Source organism: Brachionichthys hirsutus, chromosome 3 (genome assembly GCF_040956055.1).
Source record: "Brachionichthys hirsutus isolate HB-005 chromosome 3, CSIRO-AGI_Bhir_v1, whole genome shotgun sequence".
NCBI classification, from domain to species: Eukaryota; Metazoa; Chordata; class Actinopteri; order Lophiiformes; family Brachionichthyidae; genus Brachionichthys; species Brachionichthys hirsutus.
The window spans coordinates 13994169-14018270 of NC_090899.1; the positions used below are offsets into that span (position 1 = coordinate 13994169).

General features: G+C 46.4%; 1 protein-coding gene across 1 annotated transcript in view; it reads right to left on the minus strand.

The window, feature by feature from the left end:
- Positions 1 to 21641, minus strand: part of rims2a (regulating synaptic membrane exocytosis 2a) — a 117477-nt gene extending 95836 nt beyond the window's left edge. The window contains exons 1-5 of the mRNA XM_068755128.1: positions 21466 to 21641; positions 5490 to 5522; positions 4668 to 4754; positions 2104 to 2314; positions 1494 to 1505 (exon numbers count right to left, since the gene is read on the minus strand). Coding sequence (XP_068611229.1) covers positions 1494 to 1505; positions 2104 to 2314; positions 4668 to 4754; positions 5490 to 5522; positions 21466 to 21641 — 519 coding nt within the window. The remainder of the gene's footprint in view (positions 1 to 1493; positions 1506 to 2103; positions 2315 to 4667; positions 4755 to 5489; positions 5523 to 21465) is intronic.
- Between the last annotated feature and the right edge of the window lie 2461 nt (positions 21642 to 24102).

The following is a 24102-nucleotide window of genomic DNA, read 5'->3' on the forward strand; positions in this document are numbered from 1 at the left end:
TGTCTTTGTGAAGCTATTAGTTACACAAATACAATATTCAATACTGCAAACGGTCATAGTTTTCCCCTTCCCATCCACACAGGACTACGTGTTGGTATTGGATTGGGATGGATTTAATAGGTGTGGGGATTTCACACAAATCAATACCCTTACCACCAATAATCCATTCTGAAAAGCTTCTTCCCTAATCGTTTACTTGGAATTATGATGATTTAAAATAGTTTTATCAGCAATGGAGACTAAAGACTTTCCTTTTTAACAAAGCTCATAAGTTGATCAATACAATAATCAATATGCTGTCATAGGCCAGCACTGGTGGCTTAACCTCCTATGACACACTGAGCTCCTCCCTCTTTATCTGGTTATTCATGTTATAAATATATGTCAGTAATCTCTCTCTCTTCCCCGTAGTCTTGTGCTCTCTCTCCCTCTGTTTGTCCCTCTCTCTGTCTCTGTCTGCAGGTCCTTCTGTCCGTGGTGCTGCAGGACCTGGACCTGTGGCCCTCACCACTGATGTCGCTACAGCTAGCATTAGCATTTATAGTTTTATCAACAGCATATATGCTCTCTCTCTCTCTCTCTCTCTCTCTACCAAACTGGTCCAGACAGATGGCGCTCCACCATGAGCCTTAGGTTCTGTCCAAGGTTTCTGCCTGTTAAAGGGAAGTTTTTCCTCCGTTGCCAAAGTGCTTGCTCTTGTGGGTCAAGTTGGGTTCTGTAACTTTCTGTTATGCTATAGAAATAAAAATGAATCTAATTGAATTACAGTAATGCAATCTGAATGAGCTACACCACCAGCTGTGAAGTAACATCCAGGATAAATATCAGGGTTATGCTGGAGACTCAGCAGCGTCTTACCTCCACTGATGCCAACAGCCTACGCCTCTATGCTACACAAATCTGCAAGAACAAAAACTGACAAAAAGGTTGCATCACTGGCCTCACTCCAGCTTCCTGGTACCTTACGGAAGGATCATATGGCAAAGCGGGTCCATTTATTTACCGATTAGAACATCACTGTTAAACATTCAGAAAATAATGTTTAAATCCCTGTTAAATAAACGAATCATTCATTCATTCATCTGCTGCTTTGCTGTCACTAACATTTCTGCCATTCACTGTCCACCCAGAGCCTCGGAGCAGAGGGGGGGGTGGGGGCATATTCAGACTAACAAACAGGCAAAATGAAAATGTAATGTCTTTGGAAGAAGTGCAACAGTTTTTATAATATAACATGTCTCAAGCTAAAACCATCAAGAGCCAGAGAAGAAGCCAATCTGTGCTCCAAAATAGTACAGCTTGTGCTGCTCTTGTAAAAATCAGACAAGGGCCACATTGGTGTTAGACTGTTTGCTCCTTTTAGCACAACCTGGTCGACTCACAGACAAAACTAATGAATGCGTTTCTTCTTGTCCTCATCATTGTTTGCCGCTGCATGTGGAAAATACACAAAGAAACACAGAAAAGAAGAAGAAAGAAATTTATTTGCTAACCACTTTGTCCTCCTGTTGCAATTCCATGAGAGCAGGGATGTGAAAGAAAGAAAGAAAGAAAGAACGAGGGAGGGAGGGAGTTGGGGGAATGAGCAGGACAGATAGGGAAAGTGAGGCTGAGTGGCGTTAATAGATCCTGGTAGTCCTTTCACAACAGCAGAGGATTGGACGGCATCGCATAAAAATACTCGGCCTGTGATTTAAATCAGTCTAATACTAAAAGCCTCAGCTTAGTCTGCGAGGAGGATTTTGCAGGGGTGAGATAGGCGACGGAGCGACTCATGATACAAAAGCAGAGATCAGGTCCTTCATGCAAGAGAAAGGGGGGGGGGGGGGGGCACTTCCCTCTAGTGGGGAAACAGAAAAGTGTCAACTACTGGATTCAATTGAACAGGACATCTTCATCTGTGAACAGAGAGAGACTGGATGCTTTATAAAACGTTGGTTGTCATCAGAGACACATTTGGCCCGATTCCCGGATTTCACTCGAACGTGTCATAACCTTGGCTGTGGAATAGCAGCAGAGGGAGAATGCTGCCCGAGGGCGGGACATCTGCACGTGTCTGTGTCCCTATAAATGGAGATCACCTTTCATGCAAGTCAGAGTTACCTTATTTGACCGCAGAGACACTCGTCCTCCGCACCGAGCACAGAATTTCGTTTGGCAATATGAACAGAGGTGGCCACAGCCATCGGCAAACTTGGTTTTGTGGCATATCCCACAGGTGGGGGCTTCGCTTTTCTGGTCCAGGGGCTGCGTCGTCTCCTCGCCCATCTTCTTCACCTGGTCCTTATATGACTCAAACTGCTGGTGCAACTTTCTGAAAGTGAACAAGAAGAACATTGGTGAGAAAATGAGATCAATGACGTACATAAAAGAAGCTCTGCATCAGAGTTATTGATAAAGCTCCTGTTTATCTGGCCGGATGCAGGTAGCTAGCCTGACCCAGTCCCGCCTCCATAATCTATAGCTTTAGCATTTGGAAAGTGCTTTTTTTAATGTACTTAAAATTATACACAAAATAATGTTATCACATCAGCTGTATATTCTTGAAGCAAAGTTTACAATGTACTTTTTTACTTGAATATGCTTATTGATTTATATTTATAAGCGTTTTCACTAGCCCCATTAACTCAACTTAGAGTCACCATTTCCCCGACATTACATGTTGGTGGAGACCTCAGAGGGAACCCACACGGACGCTGAGACAAAGTCCCCATGTTGGGACTCAACCCCAGAACAACCCAATAAATCTACTGAAGAAAAGCAGACTAAAACACGTAACTCTTGAAAGGGCGGGATAATTTCTTCTTCCAGACGGCATGAAAACAGAAATGAGTAATATTTACTTTACTGTTAAAAAGCTACTTTTGTGAACAATAATCATCGTTCCCATTGCGGTGGCCTCAAAGTGAGACGTGATTAATGTCTGTGTTTCTGATACAACCTCGGCTGTGTGTGGGGGGGGGGGGGGTGTAGACGCTTGCAAAGGAAAAGCAGACACCGTGACGTTTGACACTTCAAAGCTGAGCGGCTCCTTTGAAACGGCGCCTCTCCTAAAACAAGGGGAGTATAGGGATCGAATTTGCCTTGCAAGCTGAAGAACATCACTTAATTCCACTTTCTCAGGTTCCCCCCCGCATTTAATGAATCATTTGCACCTGTGTTTCTACGTCAGGACAGTTGTAAGGTGAGGCGCCCTGCAGACATACAGTTAGAAGGCGCTAATGCGCGCCATAGTCTATCTGTCTCAGTGTCGTAGGCAGTCATTGGTGATCATAGTAGCGCCCATCAAGCCCTTAAGTATGTGTCACTGTCTATTATGCTGCCGTCTGTGCGCTTCACAGTCACAGGATCATCTTTATACAGTCGATCCTCCAATCCTAAGGCCACTGAAAAGTCCTGTAAGGACTCTTCACATGCATTTTGTATGTCAGTTGAGCGTATCCTTGGAAACTAAACACTGGGCTGACTTCATAATATGGCGATTAGAATTGGTTTCGGCCCCACATATCCCCTGCAACATTCATTAGCGCTTGTGAATTATTGAGCAGTGCTATCCTTTTACCACGTGCGGCGCTGAGATAAACATGCTTACTTTGCCCACAACCAGACCTTTAGAGCCCAAACGTAATGGCTGGCATGCCACCTGAAGCCGATGTGTGGCGGGGGTAGTGCAGACGAGTCTCTGCGCCATCCAAACATTAGTCAGAGTGCTGCAGAGGGCCCCTCCTTGTACCCAGCGAGGGATTAAAGGGCTAATTGTGTCGCAGCCTTTGTGTGTTTGCCGAGCAGAGATTAGCATGTAGCCAACGTTAAACAGAGCCCACCAAATCTCATTTACTGACAGAAGGCCCGATAGCGGGGTGAAAACTGCGATACAAGAGGTAAAGCCACTGTCTCTGAGGATCAAGGAAATAAGACTCCAAACAATCGTGTTTTATTCTCATTAGCTGGTTATCTTGGAGTTCTGTTCAAGGTAACCAGTAACTGTCTCTCCCTTGCCCACTCTAGTTCTGCTCACTCGCCTCACGGGGGGGGATTTCAATTCTGCAATTGAGATACCAAATCAGACTGAAAGGAGCAGTGTGAGAGTAAGAACAGCCTGAAGCAGCAGCTGGTATGCAGTGGCCGTAGCAGAGGGTTCATTTATTCAGTCAAAGGCGGTCAAATGTAGGTGACACGGCTGATGAGCAATCATGTCCCGTCCCATTCTAGAGTATCAGAGCTCTCTTACCTCTGAGCCACACCACAGCATCTCGAGACACGGCAACCCGAGCCGCTCTCCTGGACGTATGACAGACTTATCAAACAGTGGGGCTGGTACGATGAGCTTTTGGACTCTTATTTCTGAGCTGCATTTCTGCTGGTCCAAAACTCTAATAGCGTCTGTATTTGCCAGTTCCTTCAGAAAAACCAAACCATTTAAAATGATAATACTGTATTCAGATTAAGCCTCTGTTTTAAGGTCACGTGAACAATAAGAGATTCTAGCTATTGAAATAATAGACCTTTATCACCCAAACCAACAGGCATTGGCTTTTAGTTTGCAGTTGACAAATTCTGATTCCATTAATACATTTCTTCTTCCCATAACTAAATAAATAAATACTTTTTTACAAGTATTTGCCTGCTGGTAGAAGGAATCAGAAGGGCTCTGTACTATTACTTACGCATCTGGCTCTGGCTCCTTTTCATTTTGGGACTTTTGCTGGGGCTGAAGGACGTTATTTACCAGCTCAGTGATCCCACTAAACCACCTGTTCAAATAAGGAAAGTGTGACTGCAACATCGCAGGGAGGCATCATGGGGAGCGGGGACAATATTTCCTTAGAGGGGTGTTCAGAAGGCGGGTCATTCACTACAACCAGCACAGCGAGAGGGAAAGGAAACGGGCGGAGAGGCGTTTAGTGGAACAATGACAACCGGACAGCGTCAGAACGGAAAGACAGAAGGAAGAGAAGGACAGGCCAACAGTCGAGGGAAGTGGGAAAGCTATACAGCCAATGGAAATGAGAGCGGCATCAAACGCTCAGCTGAGGGGAGTCCAGCCTGGCGGGGCGGTAGAGGTCAGGCTATCAGGCGTGTTACAACTACAGGTGGACGGAGTCACAATGCAATAACTGCCATAGAGGAGGGAAGGTGCATCTAGTCTGAGACTGAATAACGAGGCTGCACAGGTCAGTCAGCGTGTGATGACACACTGAATGAGAACAAACAGCCGGTCAGAGGCGGGAGGGATTGGTCGTAACAAAGCCGGTTGAAAGGAAAGGCTGTCATCACTGATGTCATGGAAGAGGGCTGCTCAACAAGGGGGTTTTCATTCAGAATAGGGAAAGGGCCAGCAGGTTTCCATGACATAAGTGACACTTCTTTCATTTTCCTCCGTGGAAAAAAAAAGAGAAAGAGAAAGCCACATGAAGCACACAGCACCGACCGACAGGTAGGAAGAAGTGTCAAAGCCTGGAGCACTCTGAGTAATGCAGTTTACTTACTGTGCTGGCTGAGGCTTTGGTTCTTCTTTGATCCTAAAACATAAAAAAGTAAATAAAAGGCGTGCACAGCTCAGTGCATAAAGAAAATGAATCTGGAGGACACAAAATGTTGTAAGATGTGTGTGACAGAAATCAAAACGCATGTCAAATAATATTCAAGAAAGCAATGAGGACCAACTTAAACATGACAAGAACTGCCTTCTTTTCTCCTCCCAGAGACAAATATTTATTTTGTTGATGTTTGTCTATGAATATTGGGATTTTTTTTTTTTTTTTTCCAAAAAGCAATTTTGAATTAAAAGCTCTTCTATCCCCACATAAGCCGCCATGCAACCAGCAAGCAGAGCAATCAGCCGAGGGACGCCTGGACCGGCACACTGACATCAGAAGTAGGGCAACCGCTTCACGTGGGCGAACGGTCCAACAGAAGGAAAAGAACGCCTGTCAATACGACATTACAAGGACTTTAAGGTCTTCACCTTTCGGGATATGTGGAGAAATCACGGCAGGAAAGGGCAAGAACCAAAATCAACACCGAACACCTTTAGCAGCCTTAAAGCATTAAAGCCGACATGCTTCTGCAGCCCATCGACGTGTGGGCTTAGGAACCGCTGTCGGTTAGCATCGCTCATCTCTGCATGTCCAGTCCAGGTCATATAACACAGAATCAGCAGTAGCCATGTTTTCCCAGTTTTGTCCAGGAAATAGTGCAACAAGATATTCATATTATAATGATTAAAAGCTGAAGTTGCACCGGCATTATTACATTTTCTTTTTGAGATGGCACGATGTTGAGTCTAATGCCCACCACGATAAGTCCAGCAGCTAAAAAAATCCAACTCCTCAGATCAACCTACATTAGCCACTCATCTCCCAAACAAATACTGATGCTGAGATACAAAAGCAAAGCCTCCAGGTAGAGACAACCCGGTCTGATCTATGTCAGATGACAGAGGGAACACATGAGAGAAGATGCAGTCCTGCGTACCCATCAGCCTCGCCGCTCTGTTTTCTGACGAGCCAGTCCATACTTATCCTCCTGCTGTGTTGTCCCAATGACCTGCAGCACCGTTCTGTATTGATCCCATCAGTCCCGTCTCTGTGGTCACATTACCAGCCTTATATTTTATCTGATCTACCCTGCTGCCTGAACGGCTGCTGAATGGAGTGTGTGTGTGTGTGTGTGTGTGAACCCATGTGTGCACTGTACTCATACGTGTGCATTTGTGAGTGAGTGTGTTATTTGACATGGGGCAGTAAAATGAGAGCGTGTAAAATGTCACAGGTGACGTATTAAGTGTCCTGGCTGCTGAGCATGATACAGTCTGCAACCTGTTCTCTACTGAGCTGGCCATAACACACACACACACACACACACACACACACACAATAGCAGAAGCATGTTTGCTGTTGATGTGTGACGTATAAAATGACAGGCTTGGCCCTCCGTCCACACCAGGCGACCTCATCATTGGTTTCTCTTTCTCTAGAAGGGAAAACACCTTGGTGCCTCTCCGAACTCTCGCACCTTTCCCCTGTTAACTTCCACCTGAGCTCCAATGACTGCATTATTACTCTGTTCCAAAGTGTGCCCTGTCGTTGGTCAGAACTCTTGTCGTTCTGCTGTAGAAAATGACTGGAACTCCCTTCAAAACTCAAACTGCAACATTCCGTAGCCGACAGTTGTATGTGTCAACGTCCATTCTGATATACCTGTATATATATATCCTAGTAGTAATATATACCCTAGTAGTTACTTTTGTTGTTTTTCCCTTCATTTCTTCTTCCACATTAGTTGCGTATCTTGGAATAATACTGTTTCTTTTTATCTGTTTTGTTATTTTGCATGTGAGCGTTTTGCATGTTATCCTCTTCCTAACATGCCGATTTGCAGGTTGAAAGTCTGAACCTGCCACACGGGATGTTATTTTTAGTCTCCATGTTATGCAGTACTTGGGTTTCAACATTTTCTGCCTCACTGGCTTTACACAGGGAAGCTGCCACCTGATGATGACTGGTGCTACACTGGCCTCTAGTGGACGCACGCAGCAACAACTGTTAGGTTCAATGACTGTAACAAACTGTTGCGTCTGCGTGTGAGAAGTTAAACGATTAGGTAGTCTTTTTTATTTAAGTTTCTTCATCCTAAACTCTGCTGATGGCAGCAGGTACAGAGAAGCAGGATCCTCTGTGGGTCAAAGGTCAGCGCCGACTGGGTGAAGATAAAACTAAAGCCAAACACAAGATTTATGGATAATAATAATCAGTTAGCCAATTGACAGAGAATTAATTAGCAACGATTACTAATGAAATAGTCGTTTAATGGTAAATGAATTGGGCAAATAACTGTAAATTATTTGGTAAACATTTACTGATACGAGAATGCTTTCCAATTTTATCATTTTGATTTCGATCTTTTGGTGGGAGAAAAGGGGCATTATGTCCGTTTGATGTTCAAAACATTCATCGACTGAGCAACTGATCCGTTCATCCAAGGCGCACATAGATTCTTCGATGAGAGGGCTTGAGTTCATAACGCCTGAACAAATACCCAATGATCTGATGATGCGGACTAAACGTTAAGGTCTCAGGCTTAAGGCTTGTCTTCACCATTATTGATCATTCAGTTGTTGTAAATATAAAACAACAGAAACAAAAAGCAGCTGGTGAAGCTTTTCATGGCTGCCTCATATAGACATAATTATTATAGCCATTATTCCAACTGATTTTTTTACAGTGGGGTACAAATAAAATCCAATCAAAATATGACAACTACTTATCATGGTGAAGTCGGATAAGAGTCTGACAAAATGACCACCCTTCAAAATCCTAGAAATCAACATGGAAACCACAAAATGAATCTTCAAAGTCCAAAGCATCAAGAAGGACAACTCTGAAATATGGTCGATGTGTATGACGAGAATGGCGAAGACAGAATTGAGCGTTTGCCAGACATGATCCAGAGTCAGGTGTGACTCTTGGTAAGGCAGAGAGAGGGTCTGCAACCAGAACTCTATGAAACGCACAAAAAGAGCTGTGAAGAGTGGAAACGCTAAAAACACAACAGCAAATGAAAGGGATGGACCTCATCGCTGCTCATGTTCCAGAGTGTTCCAGAGGGTTCCAGAGGGTTCCAGAGTGTTCCAGAGTGTTCCAGAGGGTTCCAGAGGGTTCCAGAGTGTTCTGGACTGGCCCGTTCGTGAGCATCTCAAGCTCCCCGGTTATTCCCATGACCCTGCTAACAGACAAGCTAATGCTAGAGATACTACATCAGAGGGAATAATTGCTGGACATTTAATTCACTAAAACAATGCTAGCAGGGCATCGAGTTAGGTGTATACTAAACACAGCATTGAAGCGCCGGCAGCAGCAGGAGGTGTGTAGTGGAAAGAAACGAATGTGTACAGTTACTCAATAAGAAAAGTAAAACTGTCTTCCCTTTGAGTCTGAAATGTTGCTGAGAATTCTCCTTTTTTGTTGTTGTCTGTTTTTGTTTTTTTACCATGTTATTGCTGCAGCCTATCAAACAGGAATCTCCCACTCTACCACCTCCACTGTACATTACCTGCAGATCTCCAAGAATAGGAGAGCTGCTTGCTAAAAATAGCTGCACATTTAAAGGCAGATGCTTCAGCCTTGAGACACCTGTTCATCCCACCTCTCCAATAAATGCCCGAAGAGGTGCTACTTAACACTTTCTCTCCACCTCAGAGAGGATTAGGGGCAGGGACAGAGCGCTGAGAACTTCCTCTGGCACGGGGCGCTGGCACGCCGCGATAGGCGAGCGGGGGGGTAGATGCGAGAGGGCAAGCGCCTCGCCGTGGAGGGGTCGGCCAGCTACCACAGCTGGGCCTTAGAAAGCACAGATAGCATTGAGTCCATTGGGTGCACTCATCGGAATAGGCAATCAAACGGGGCACAAGCCAGACCTCCTGACCGAGGAATAATATTCAGATTGTCAAACAAGCATTGGCAACAGCAGATTTTGTGAGCAGCAGGGGGGGGGGGGGGGAAGTAGCTAATCTGCTGCCAAATATAACCCAAAATCCATCTGTTTCCTTAGATTACCTGCCACGATTCGACCGGTCACTCCACATCTCCCCTCCTGGCAAAGAGACCGATGATCAGCCCGAAGCCCACACACGAACAAGTGTGTTTTACATGCAAGAATTACAGGAAACGTGTGTAAAATATTCCTCTCAACACAGATCAGTTATTGCACAGTGGAAATCTATCAGCTGCATGGGCAGCATTCAGTCAGGGGGGGCAGTGATGCATCACATTTGTGTTCCTGCACATATTTGTGTGATGGTGTGTGTCTCTTTGGGTGTCTGTGAATGCGTGGATGCTCTTCCCGTCAGCCCACTTTATTCCTCCTGACACGGATACATTTGATTCTCGCTGTGATCAGCACTTCGTTGGCAGCTTGACGTTGTTCCATGTGCACATCGCAACTTCTTCCCACACTCTGCTCAACAGCGCCACTGGGACTAGTCCAGAAACGCTGCTGCTAGGCCACCACCCCTTTGCTCCAGAAACGACCCGTCCCACTCAGTGACGCGCCAACCGCCCCTCCAGCCCCAACGCCGTCCAGTCCCAGTACTGCCCATTTGACGTCCAGCTGAATAATCGGCAGAATCCGAGTTTGAGCTTTTCCTCCTGGTGTTCCTTCTTGCGTCTGGTTAAATACGGGCACCACGGCGGACCGAGGTTAAATCAGTGCCATAATGAAACACCCAAAGCCTCTCCCTGGTCGTTCATGTATGGGAGAGGTACGTGGGCTGTACTGAACCTGCAGTCAGCTGTCTGTGTCTCACTCTGGGCTATAATAATAGCACAGTCACGGCTAACAATAGAGAGGTAATAGACACCCTGCCTATTGTTGGCCCAGCCCGCTCTACTCCCTCCTGTCCCAGTTCAACACTACAGCACATCACGATTAGCTCATATAAGTAAACTGCATACAGTGTACACAGGCAAGACAAGCACAGCGGGCATCTGATACTGCCTCACTGAAAGCCGGCTACGCCCATCTCTGAGCTAAAGCATGACTGCACCTTTAATTGAGGTTGGCTTGTGCAACGAGCATTTCCTACAACGATCTACCTGCAAAAACTAAACATGAATCCTCATTGCAAGTCAATGCATTTCACTGGCTGCAGTGAAATCCCATATCACAGGTTTCCTTTGCATTACTAGTTGCATATCTCTCTCTCTCTCTCTCTCTCTCTCTCTCTCTCTCTCTCTCTCTCTGTCTCTCTCCTGGTGACTTTTAAACAGCTGCATTTCCTGTCTTTAAGATACTTCCAATGATCTGCTTATGTTTGACAAGAGAATTTCTGTTGGTGTGTGCAGCACCTCCCTTCGACTGCCACTATTACACATCCAGGTCATCACAGGGTCGCCATGGCAATGGTGGCAGTGGGACGAGTAATATTAAGGGATTAGTGGGGAGGTCCTCCTTCAGAGTTCATTTGAGGATCGCGACAACGGCGTCGGACGACGAGGGTAGAAAACAAAGCCGATTGTTGGGTCTCTGTAAAATGAATGGAACGGTTTTGACCCGATCTTCTTGTACGTTGACTTGATATGACTTTTGAGATTTGGTGATCTATAAATAAAACCAACTTGGCTTTTCAAACGGAACCGCTGCTGGGAGGATTGCGTGGTGAATTCTCCCGCCTGTCTGCTCTGAGCGGCCTCTACACAGCTCACGGGAGAGACGGCGTGGGTGTCTTTGGATTTTAGGCCACACAAAGGAGCATTAGAAGGACCGGCTTGGGCAGCGGACACGTTTTTGACTCACCGGCTAGCACCTGTTCCGACCAGCTGAGTCTTGAATGAGCAAACACACACAGGAAAGGAAAGATTAGAGCGCCGTGTGTAAACTACCACTAATAAATACACCAGCTCACACAGAGCAAAGCGTCTGGGGCTGAGGACGTTTACCACACCAGTTATTCTATGGATCTCATTACCATCTTATAAATTAATTATATATATATACCTTAGACCTATATACCTCTCTGTTCAGGTCAGACGTGGATCTGAGATAGGTTTGTAACCAAAAATATGGCGTACGTTTACTCAAGACCATTTTAAGTTCGAACATGGGAATAAGGATATTACTGTACAGATCATTTATTAATTTGCAACTTATTTATGATCGCTGTTTGATGTCGTTTGGATCACATGACTTTGGTCCAAACATGTGCCACCAGCACTGTCCCTAAAAACGCTAAAACATTGCTTCGCATTTTTAGCAAGATTAATACAAATACAGTCGTCCCTCACAACATCGCGGTTCACCTTCCGCGGCTTCACTGTATTGTGGGTTTTTCTTCCTGAGCACGTTTTCAGTTATCGCGGGTTTTCCGGTATATTGTATACAAGTTTACATTTCCATTCTTTTCATTATTTTGCTGATAAAATAAGCATTTTCTAGCCTAAGAAAACCGTAAAAACATGATTATATTAATTAAATCATCTACAGTATTGCGACATGCTGTACCAAAGAGATGTAAAGCCGTACAGTAAACGACATCTTCGCCTTCATCATCATTAATGCACAGCAAAGTCATCATCGTCATCATTTACGTTTGATGGGTTTTCTCCGGGTTCTCCCGCCTCCAAAAAACACGCAATTTAGGTCAATTGATTATTCCAAATTGTCCATAGTGTGTGAGTGTGAGTGGTTGTTTGTCTATATGCGGCCCCAGCAATGCCCTGGCGACACATTCGGGGTGTATCTCACCCATATCAAGCTGGGATAGGCCCGAGAGACTCCCGCGACCCGCAAAGCGGAAAAGCGGAAGTAAATGGATGGATGGAGTACAGGTAGCACTGACAGTGTTTAAAAGCATGAGAAATGTACAGTCCTGTTAGTGTATTAGAATACAAAAGTGTTTCAAGGATTGTGGGAAAGGGTAACACAGTAGAGGGTGGGTTGATAACAGTGCAGGGAGGGTTCATCAAGGTAAAAATACACGGAAAGTAATACAATAAATATGGCGCCGCTACTTGGTGGGGGGTCCTGGAATGTAACGACGGCGATAAATATATTTGCTCTCTCCGTCATCGTGAAGATGTCTGTCCCTGCGTGGGTCATGCTTGTAAGCCACTTTGCCTTGCTGCCTGACTTTCCTGGATGCCTAAATGACCACGGGCCTTGCTGCCTGTTTGGATGACTTGCTGCCTTGTTGGCTTCTGCAGAGCGCTGAATGTCTCCACTATTAATAGTCCATCTAACAGCATGAGGGTTTCTTAACGCTGTGAGTGCAATCGGCGTGCGATGAGATGACCTGGTTCCACATTCCACCTTTAGTGACTGGCCATTCAGTCGCATGTTACCATCTCAGCTTCCTGCTTTCGGTTCATGCGCAAAGATTTAAATGGCATCCGCTCCTGCATGCGGCTGATGTGTTGCACCATCCTTTGGGTCAGAACTACTTGCCGTTGTTCAGTCAGACTGAACACCTGGATAATTTGGGCCTTGGTGGCCATGTGGTCCGAAACAGTGGCACTGTTAGTCTTTTGTCTGAGTCCAACAATCATGAAAGGCAATGTGACAGACAGACCAGACTATCTCTGGTGTTGATCACCTGAGTTCCCCCCCCCCTCCCCCTTACAATCCCTTTTCTGTCTGGCCTTCCCAAATAGCGCTCCTGATGTAGCACCCGATGTCACGCCGTTGGATCTGTCTCAACTGTATCGTCACACAAGCCGACAGTTTTGAGAGATAGATTTAGCATAAACGCTGTTAGCTACAATATAATAGCCATCACATGCATTCCTCAGTGGCGCGGATGTTGTATATCTTCCTGTGCATCGACCCTTCTCGGGATGGCGGGCGGGGGGGGGTGATAAAGTGGTGTCATCTTTGAGCCTTTCACTCTCAGGTCTCTGCTCTGGCTGAGAACGGCGTTCACATTTTCACTAAATGGCCTGTTTTCTTTCTATTCCCTGTGTGAGATCCCGTTCAGCTCTATCTGAATTCCATCGTGTTTGCTTCTCACTGAGGTCACTCTTGGACTTATATAACGACAGACAATATGTTCTGTTGCTTGAGATGTGGTTGGGGTTCTGTTTGGATTCCGGTTCAGGATCACTCATTCCCAATGTTGCAAATAGTCATTGGTGAGGCATGGCATCGCCTTCAGGTCTGCACTTAGGCTTATTTAAGAACTAGGAGGAAGCCGGAGAACATGGAGAAAACCCACACGGTGTAAATGTGACTGGATGGAGGTTGTTTTTCTTTCCACGGTTCTGACACTGATCTGTACTATGGGATGTCTATTTGTGATGCAGCATCCTGCCATAGTGTTAAAGCTAGCACGGAAAGCCCAGGGGTAAAATATATGTAGTCACTGAATTCACTGCTGCTTGAGATGCTGTTGACTAATTATTAGCATCACGTTTTACCAAGGGCATTTCAGATGGCACAGCCGGGGGGCAGGAAAATCCCTTCAAACTTTTGCTTGAGGAATGAAAGTCTAGAAAAGAACAAAACCACTGCTGACAAATGCAGATGTTATTTAGAACAAAGCTCTCAGAGACAATGGAGTCGATGCTGCGCTGCTCCACACAACAGAGCAGAAGGCTATGGGAGATGGCAGCCTGATTGCTCTGTCAATGGGGACTGAGGCTGTCATATCAGCAACGAGGCCCGATAGCATCGCAGACGTCAATGTCCCTCCTCTCATTTTCTGTCTGATGTTCTCGCCCCCTTTCCTGTCCGCTCTTCTCCTCTCGTCCCGTCTCATTTCCTCTTCTCCCTGCGATGCTAACCTGCACCGCTCTCTCTCCTCTCATCCTGCCCTCGAGTCACCTTTTTCTCTTCCACCTCAACTTAACCTCATATGTCCCCCAGGCTCCTCGTCTATTCCCGTGAAAGAACCAAAACAAATTTCCTCTCCTTTTGGGGATGTTTTTATTTTATTTATTTTTTAGCTTAATGGTTAATTGATCTAAATTGCAATAATAATTTGTAATATTGTTGAAAACCATATACTGAAAACACAACAGTGATAAATAATAATAATCGTAATAATAATAATAATAATAATAATCATAATAATAATAATCTAATAATAATAATAGTCATCATAATAATAATAATAGTCATAATAATAATTATAATAGTCATAATAATAATAATAATAGTCATAATAATAATAATAATAAATAATCACCATGCTACTCTTAGTAAAAGTGAATATGTACAAAAGTGGGGGGGGAGGGGTGCAAATGCATATTTACTGTGTGTGAGTGTTAATCGAATCATCAAACCTGTTTTTAAAGCAACATAAATTCATGTTTTTATGAACAACTGGGTGGATGATTACCGGTATACGTCTTTGTAAAGTCCACCTCACAGAGAGAACAAGAGACAATCAGAGATTGCAGACTCTCGCCTCCAAAAGACTATTCGATCTTGTTAGACAGTAAACAGGCCTTCCGGATCAGAGGGGCCAAACCTGCGCTAGCTTGCTGCTCCGGAACGGGAAAAGATACAACTACAACTGTAACATATATGAAACTAGAATGAACTATGAGTGTGCACACCAAATTTGAAGTCTCTAGCTCCAGAATTGAGGTCAGGATGGACTCCTGAAAAATGCCTATTTTAGAACGAAAATTAGCTCTCAGATCCGGATTGTGATCCGGATCCGGCCGAAATTAGTCATGGTCATAGACCTTTAAGGAGTATGATTTTTTTCAGATCCATACCGCCATATGTTTTGAAGAAATTAGGAAAAATGTCAAAAAGTGCCCTATCTCGCAATGTTAAAGAATCCTTTAAAAAATTCTAGAATCTGGATCCAGATCCGGATCAACGCCATTCTCAGGGAGGACCGAGCCACGGACAGAACCTCGCTTGTGTAAAGATTTCAAGTCGATTGGGTTACTAGTTTTTGAGTTATGCGTGTGGACAGACAAACAGACAAACAGACAAACAGACCCAATTGCAATACCCTCGCCTCCCCTTCGGCGAGGGCAATTCTCAGCTCACCCTGCAGCTCAGTTTACCTCAATGCTCAGACAAGTACGCTGCAAACGTTCCACAGAAAAATGTCCAAAATCAAATCGACTCTTATATTTTGATGAACCGAGTGCTGATGTGAAACCCCAAATCATTCCAACACTGTTCAAAGCCAGGAAAACTCAAAATAAAATAACCACAATTCATGGATTTTTCCTCAGGCCAATTCCCATTTAGCAAAATGTTTTTTTAATCATAATCCACCTCTGACGTTTCCAGTAATCCTACAAACACACAGGCAAAACAGCAACAACTAAACCATAACCTGCAAAGGAAAGTGTGAGGCTGCGATTCATCCGAGGCAAATGTGCACCAAAGTTACCCTCTATTCAGACACTGGAAGTCTATGGCTGGAGGCAAAGGGGCAAACGCAGTAGGTCAACGACTGACATCTATAAAAAGAGGGATAGAAAGAAGAGAGCCCGAGTGTCTTGACACTGACGGGATTCAACCTCACTCTCACAGCAGCACAATTTGTGTTTCATTTCAAAGGAGATCATTTCATATAATATTTAACTGCTGTGCAAAAGGCCTTGATGAAATCCCATAACCAACCAGTGTTACTTTAATCGGGATGATGGGTGTCCTGCTTTGTCAAGTAAAGACAGCATCCACTCTTCCACTCTCTCTCCCTGCTTCCCTGGGGGGGGGGGGGGGTGGATGGGAGTCTCTGGAATGCTCAAGACCGAATCTGCTCTTTGCATGTGAGAGAGGGAGCACGGGTGAGTGCACTAAGGGAAGGAGAGGAAGGCAGAGAGTGTGTATACTGTAAACTGTCCGGCGAGAAGCTTCTGAGCACTGCCTCGCCTCATTTCACGGCCATAGCTCTCTCTCTCTCTCTCTCTCTTTATTCTTGTTTTAATGTGTATACTGTATAGTTTGCTACTTCCAGATTTTGCCCACATAAAACTAGCTTTTTTTTTTTTTTAGATAACTTACTATTCAGTCACAGATTTTGCTGTCTAGCGGGAAGTGTTGCTCCGGCTCACGTCCACACGGAGCGGGACCTACAGTGAAGTCTTAGGATTAGCAGGTCTGTCTGTGGTTGTGGCATCTGTACTGAGCTACATTACTAACAGATCCATGCAGATGCTCAGCCCCTCCACTGGGCTCATATTCTGTCGTTTCCAGGGACAGGGGGTCTCTCTGAGACACTGAGCTCTCTGGTATCTAATAAATGACCGGGACAGAAGCCTGAGGTTTGGAAGTGTGTGGAAGAGGAGGAGGAGAAAACAGAAAAAGGAAATAGGATGTGATCAATCAAAGCTAATTCTAGGTCAATGTTCTTCGTGGTGCACACACACACACACACACACACACACCTCGAGCTTAGTTGTTTAATAACCACAAACATTTGTAAAACAAAATGAATCAGTGGGGAGCAAAGACGGGTCATTCAGGTGGATTTTAAATGAGGATGAATGAAATAATATTCGTAACTCTTCATCCGAACAATCTATAATGAAATGTCCAGATGACATCATAGATAGCTTTATCAGCCGTGTCCACAGGTATGACGTCTTAGGGTACGTCCAGTAACTGATCAGTGTGCATGGAAACAAGATCAAACTGAGAACCGAGCAGGGACCGGCGGCTGGCTGTAAAGGAACAGTCCACCACTTAGAGTTTAATCCTTATGAGGAGGTTAGGATTTAACTTGCATCGGCTCACGTCTCGGTTTGTCTTTTGTCTGTTAGTAAGGTCAAGCAAAATCAAACCGACCAGTTACATCAAAGCTTCACAAATGTGTGGGACATGGGCCAGAAAAGAACCCATTCAGGTTCGGAGCAGATCCTGACGGCCGGGCGGACCAGCAGAGACGTGAAGCATGAAGCTAGACGATGGGGATTATTATTAGTATTATTATTCAACCTTTTACCTTTTATCATGAGTTGCCCAATCAAATAGAAGCTTGTCACACAAGTGCAGCTGTTCATAATAGCACTGAAGAATCAGTTGAAAATAGTGCAAGCGCTGATGCAAACATTTCACTAAAACTTGTTTTTGTTTCATTTGGGGACAGGCGTGATCTCATTCGTCCTAAAAATATCCTGATACTCATTCTGCTCCTCCGAAACAGAGAAGGATCTCCTTTTGTATTTGTGCAACAAAAATTGAGTTCCTGGATAGATGGCAGAGCAGCAGACGTCTCAGAGCCCTGGAATAGCCGCATCTCAGTGGGAGTCCCTTCTAGAAGGCAGCCAGTGTAATTATCAGTGTAAAAGGAAGTCCCTGTGAGAATGACACAGCCCCCCAACATTGGGGGAGGGCAACACGGAAGAGATGCAGCACAAGATACAGAAACAACTAGAAAACGACAATCAGAGATTGCAGACCCCGCCTCCAAAAGACTATTGGATCTTGTGAGACAGTAAACAGGGCTTCCGGATCAGAGGGGCCAAACCTGCTCTAGCTTGCTGCTCCGGAACGTACTACAAGAGTCCTTCTGGACTCTTTTTCCCATCATGCCATTCGTGTCCCTCCCTCTTAAAGTGGCAGTTTACAGCACAGGCACAATTCCAGATGTAAAAATAATTCTAGAATCTGGATCCAGATCCGGATCAACGCCATTCTCGGGGAGGACCGAGCCACGGACAGAACCTTGCTTGTGTAAAAATTTCAAGTCGATTGGGTTACTAGTTTTTGAGTTATGTGCTCGGACAGACAAACAAGCAAACAAACAAACAGACAAACGCACCCAATTGCAACACCCTCGCCTCCTCTTCGGCGAGGGTAATGACAGAGCGGTCTATGGTAGAGGTATGAGAGTAAATGTCAGACTCAGGATAGACAACATCACGAAAGCCTCCCGACTCCCGCCTGACAGCCCGAGAGGACTGGAGGAGCAAGGAGGAAGGAGAAGTGGAGCTCCTGGCGTAACGTGGGTCACCCCATCACAGGCAGTGGATACGCCTGTAGGATACACAGCGTCTGACTGGGTGGGGGGTGGGGGTCCCAAACCCGTCATCGCTGAACTGCTCAGAGGTTCACTGATGCATGGAAGGCTAAGGAAGCTGGCTGCTCCAGTGTATTCAGTTAAAAGGGACAGCGCGCTTGGAGCCATGCGTAATAATTCTTCCACGACCTCTGATGAGCTTCCTCACACCCGATTCCCGAGAAAAGAAGAGACCGAACGGCATCTATCAGGCTTGGGGGAAGCCACATCGCATTCACGCTGTTCACTTTCTGCATGCAGACAAACACAGTGTGTTCAGAACGGGCAGAAGGGAGAGGGCGGCTCATCGCGTGCTCGTCAGCAGCAGTGGATTTCCATCTACGCCGTCTGCAACACCTCCAGTGAGATGACAGCAAGTTGGCTAGCCCTGCAGCTGGAGGCTTCTCTCTCTCTCTCTCTCTCTCATCCCTCCATCCTCCCAGGATTCCCTCTGTTAGATCGCACACTCCGGCGTTCAAGATGCCACTTTCCCGAAAAGCCTTCCAAGCAAGATGTGGGATTGGACGATGACTGAAACAGTGCAAGATGCCCGGCCTATAGGGCTGGGTGCTGGGTGCTGGTGTGTGGGTGTTTGTTTCTGACAGTCCCGGAAACACTACAAACCAGTGGGTGACACGTTAATCCACCACAGATGAGCATATTAAGTCGCTATACGCTTGCGTGATTCAGGGTTGAGGAAAGAGGGGATTTTCTGATTTGGTGACTCGTGATGAGTCACCTTGCACATATAGGCAGAGCGCAGTCAAACTAGCTACTGCCTTCCTGCACAAAAACGTTGAATGACATGTTTACTATCGGGACAAAAGAGGGGTCAAGAGGTCAGAATCTCTTACACACGCAAAAATGGTGCCCGTATTATTAACGCCGTGTCTTTTGTTGGCTGCCAAGTGCCTGCAGGTGAGATAAAAAAAAAAAAAACAGGTACCCACAGCATGCAGGGAAGAAGCTGTGCTTGGAACATAATTCTTATGCAAATGAGAGCACAAGCAGAGACGGCTCTTTGAGTTCTCGCATGCTTTAAGGTTGCGTGTCCTGTGTGATCAGGGTTACCTAACGTCATGGTGAGACAGTCAGTCATGTCCCTCCTCTGCCCATGCTCTGTCTCGACAAGCCTTTGACACCGCCGCCATCAGACAAAGAATGACTAAAGAATTCCCTTTACCTCAGAGACAAGGAAATCGGCGAAACACTCGGCTATTGGTGAGTAGAAGGGGGGGTTTAGACAGTGGCAGCACAGGAAGGAGAGGAAAAAGGGGGGGCTGGATGATTCACACAGCACACACAGCAGCGTCTGAGGAGGTCGTGTCTTGAGTACGTGAGTCATGTTCATCACGCAGCAGCATTAGGTAGGGATTGCACAACTTTCCCTCCATTAGGAATGCTGCCTTGGTGCAAAATGTTTAACTGATGACGCCTAATGCCTCTGAGGCGCTGCCCCTCCGGTAGCCTGCAGCAGCGTGTACAACCTGCCAAACACGGATGGATTTACTCATCGCTAGGCCCTTAAACGCAGCCCGATGCCTGCGCCACATTCCGACGACATCTCGCGCTGTCTGTTGCCTTAAACCGTGTGCAGAAGGGAAAACGAGAAGGAAGTCAGCAGGATGGGCATATTTAAGGCCTCCGCCCAGAATCCCTCTGTTCTCATTACAGCCTCGCCTTCTCCAGAAGGTCACAAACAACATTTTAATTAACAATACATCAACTCGGTGTGTTTTTACGAGCAGGGCGATACGACCGGTTGTAATATCCCGCCATAAAGCAGAGTTATGGCTCACGCTGTAAAGGTTAACGGTCCGGTCCACCTTAAAAACAAGCTGAAGCCTCCAGTGGACAGCGCCGTGGTGCTGAAACAGCTCAGAGGAAACGGTCCGGCCCACCTTAAAAACAAGCTGAAGCCTCCAGTGGACAGCGCCGTGGTGCTGAAACACCTTAGAGGAAACGGTCCGGTCCACCTTAAAAACAAGCTGAAGCCTCCAGCGGACAGCGCCGTGGTGCTGAAACAGCTCAGAGGAAACGGTCCGGTCCACCTTAAAAACAAGCTGAAGCCTCCAGTGGACAGCGCCGTGGTGCTGAAACAGCTTAGAGGAAACGGTCCGATCCACCTTAAAAACAAGCTGAAGCCTCCAGTGGACAGCGCCGTGGTGCTGAAACAGCTCAGAGGAAACGGTCCGGTCCACCTTAAAAACAAGCTGAAGCCTCCAGTGGACAGCGCCGTGGTGCTGAAACAGCTCAGAGGAAACGGTCCGGTCCACCTTAAAAACAAGCTGAAGCCTCCAGTGGACAGCGCCGTGGTGCTGAAACAGCTTAGAGGAAACGGTCCGGTCCACCTTAAAAACAAGCTGAAGCCTCCAGTGGACAGCGCCGTGGTGCTGAAACAGCTCAGAGGAAACGGTCCGGTCCACCTTAAAAACAAGCTGAAGCCTCCAGTGGACAGCGCCGTGGTGCTGAAACAGCTCAGAGCGACATCTGTACACGAGGGGGGGGGAGTAGGGGAGCTGGTGTCAGGGGGGGGGGGGACGTTAACGTTGAGATGACACAAAGGACACCGTAAATGATGTTTCCGGTGTCGTTGCGTAATCTCGGTGACGTCCGCGGGGAAAGGTTAAGCGATTTGGCTGCTTTTTACGTGAAAATGGCGCCCGTTGCTGCTAACCGGGCCATTATAGTATAGCTACAGCGTGGGGGGGGGGGGGGGGGGGGGGCATTAGAAATGACACTCCATTCAAATAAATTATGCTCTTACGGATACTCCATTCAATAAATCATTCTGGGGGGGGGGCAGCCATGCCAGGGGAACATTCGCCTCGCCTTGGCGCTGTCGGCCGCTAATAGTCGGCTTTTTAAGCTGCCAAGCGGGAACATGATCCACCAGCTCCACGGAGAGAGACGCGCTCCCCCCGTTAGAGCAGCCCGCGAACACGCAGCGCCAGCCGGCTCCCACGCTCCCACGCTCCCACGCTCCCACGCTGCCTTACTTTAACATGGACTGCTCCTTGGCTTCCTCCTTCTTCTGTCGGTCCATGACACCGAGGATGATCCTCCGCTCCTCCTCGGTGAGGTGGCTGAGGTCCGGCAGGTCCGGCAGGTCCGCGGCGGCGACGGGGCCGGGGCCGGGGCCCGGGCCGCCCCGGGGCCCGACTGGAGCGGACATCTTCTTACACACAGCGGCTACAAAACGAGAGAAGCACCGTCAAACCAACCGGCAGCGTTCTGCTGGGTTACACACAATTCAAACTGGCTCGGCGTGACGTCCCAGCTGGGACCGTCGTGCACACGCCGTGCACCGTGCTGCATAAATACACGAAGCATTTCAGATGCAACGAGCAGCGGGAGAGCAGAGGCTGCGCGTCGGCTCCAGCCTGCAGGTGCTCCCGTGCAGCCTCCACTCGTCCGGGGATGGAAACACACCACGCTTGCCTTTTATGTTGCAGTCATTTAAAATGCTGTCTAACCCATCGCTGCCATCCTTCACAAAGCGTCCACTCTCAGGGTGGAATAAAGGGGGGGGCGCGGGGGGGGGGGGCGGTTTAGGGTCCCGTCGCTCTGCTCAGCTCGCTTTCCTCTATAGGCTGGTGATTCTTGGTGATTTCTTAAATGCACAAAAATGGATGCAACCGGCGGGGGGGGGGGGGATAGGAAGTGGAGGAGGAGCAACGGGAACACGTAGAGGAGTAGAGCGGAGAGGACGCTGCATGTTCATTGACAGCAGGCGGACAGCAGCAGCCAAAACACGGACTGGAGTCGGAACGGTGCAGCGGGGAGCGGGGAGAGCCTGGTGCGTGTGAATGCTGGATCGTGTGAATGCTGCTGATTCGTATTATTTCACTGTGAAAACAAGCATGGCCCTTTAATCTCAACATGTGAGAATGTTCTGATTTAAAATGACTCATCCTGGATGATAAAGCTTATTTCAGGTGTTTGCACATCTGAGAATTGCAAAAAGTTTAAATTCCAAGCAGCACCCCTCCATATATGAGACATGTGCACACGGTTTAGAGTCATTCTCTAGAAATCCTCACCTCATATAGGCAGATTTCAAAAATAGAATATGATGTAAAAATCCAATATTTTTGTTAGTTATTTCAGAAAGCCTCTATTGTCAATATTTTGTAATCATTTTAATCAATTTCTGCATGTTAACTGAAATGATCAAGCTTTTTTTTCATTTGTATTTTGATAATCACAGCCTCCAACTAAAAACAATGTATCTTAAAATATTAAAGTACTTTGTGAAAATCACTATTTATGCAGTAAACATACCACAAATCTCTCCGTCAGTTTCTCTACATACTACCAGAATCATGGGGAAGACTCCTGTCCTTTGTCCAGAGGACTCTCAGTGACTTCATCCAGAAGCCGGGGAAGACACAGAAGATCATTTCTGACAGAGCCGGACGTTCACGGAACGTTGACTTGACGGAGGGAGGTGTGGAAGGAGAAGGTGAACAAGCAGCAGGGACGACAACAGCCTTGAGGAAACTTCACAAGGACTGAGGCTCCTTCTGCAGCAGGACTTAGCATCGGCCACAGTTTTTAAACTCTCCTGGCCTGAGGCCTGTATAGAAATCTGTGGAGTATTCTCAAGAGGTAGATGAGACACTCAGACACCCACAACTCAGATGAGATGAAGCCACAATCAAAGCAACCCGGGCGTCCAGAACATCCCAGCAGGGCCACAGGGGGGTCGCCTCATCGGCAAAATTCTACTTACAACCATGAAAGTAAACAAAGATACAATAGTAAATTCAGTGCGTTGCTGTTTGTACATATACAACGGGTATATAATATATTTCAGTTCTGCACAATACATTAAAATGACGACCAGAATGAGTCCTACCTGTAACCATGGAAATATAAAAACATTGTTAAGTTGTTAAATTGCTAAAGCCACCACTTCTGCGTGGAAAAGATTCATGAAGAAACGTTCAACACTTAGTGTTGAGTTCTGAACATGATTGATGGTGGATAATAACATAATTCAATCGACTTGCTTGAGAATCAGAAAGACCTTCAGTCCCTGATATTCACAGCAAAAAAGGAACAACCTTTCCAAACTGAAGACTCCTTAGATCAGGGTCGAACATACGTTTTTTTTAAATTAAAATGGGCGTTTATCAACTCCAGACACCCGAACACGTCGTCCAACATCAAAACCTCTCAAAGTCAAGAGGAGACTTGAGCGAATCCCGAATCCTGGTCTGAGGAGCTAAGAGGATCTGACGGGCGACATCAAGAGGATAGATCCGACGGCTCATCGGGGCGTCTAAGTAAATTAGAGCATTGGCAACGATCGGCTGCAGAAAGTCACACCGGCTCGTTCACACCGGCTCGTGTTCTCGTCCAAACGGCAAATCACGAAGATCTTTGTTCAGAAGTTTATCAGCAGCAAATTAGGAGTTTGTCAAAACGCTACCGGATGTGTTCATGTGTTTTTGTATTCCATGCCTGCGTCCAATCCGAATGAATCACTAGTGATAAACTGTACAGAGGTCACATGACCAGAGACGCTGCAGATGTGGGGCGTTTATTATGGTCTGTCTTTACTTTAAGGTTGGGGATACTTTCCATCTGTCAAAGAGTCACAAGATCCAATCTACCGAGTTCGGGAAAAG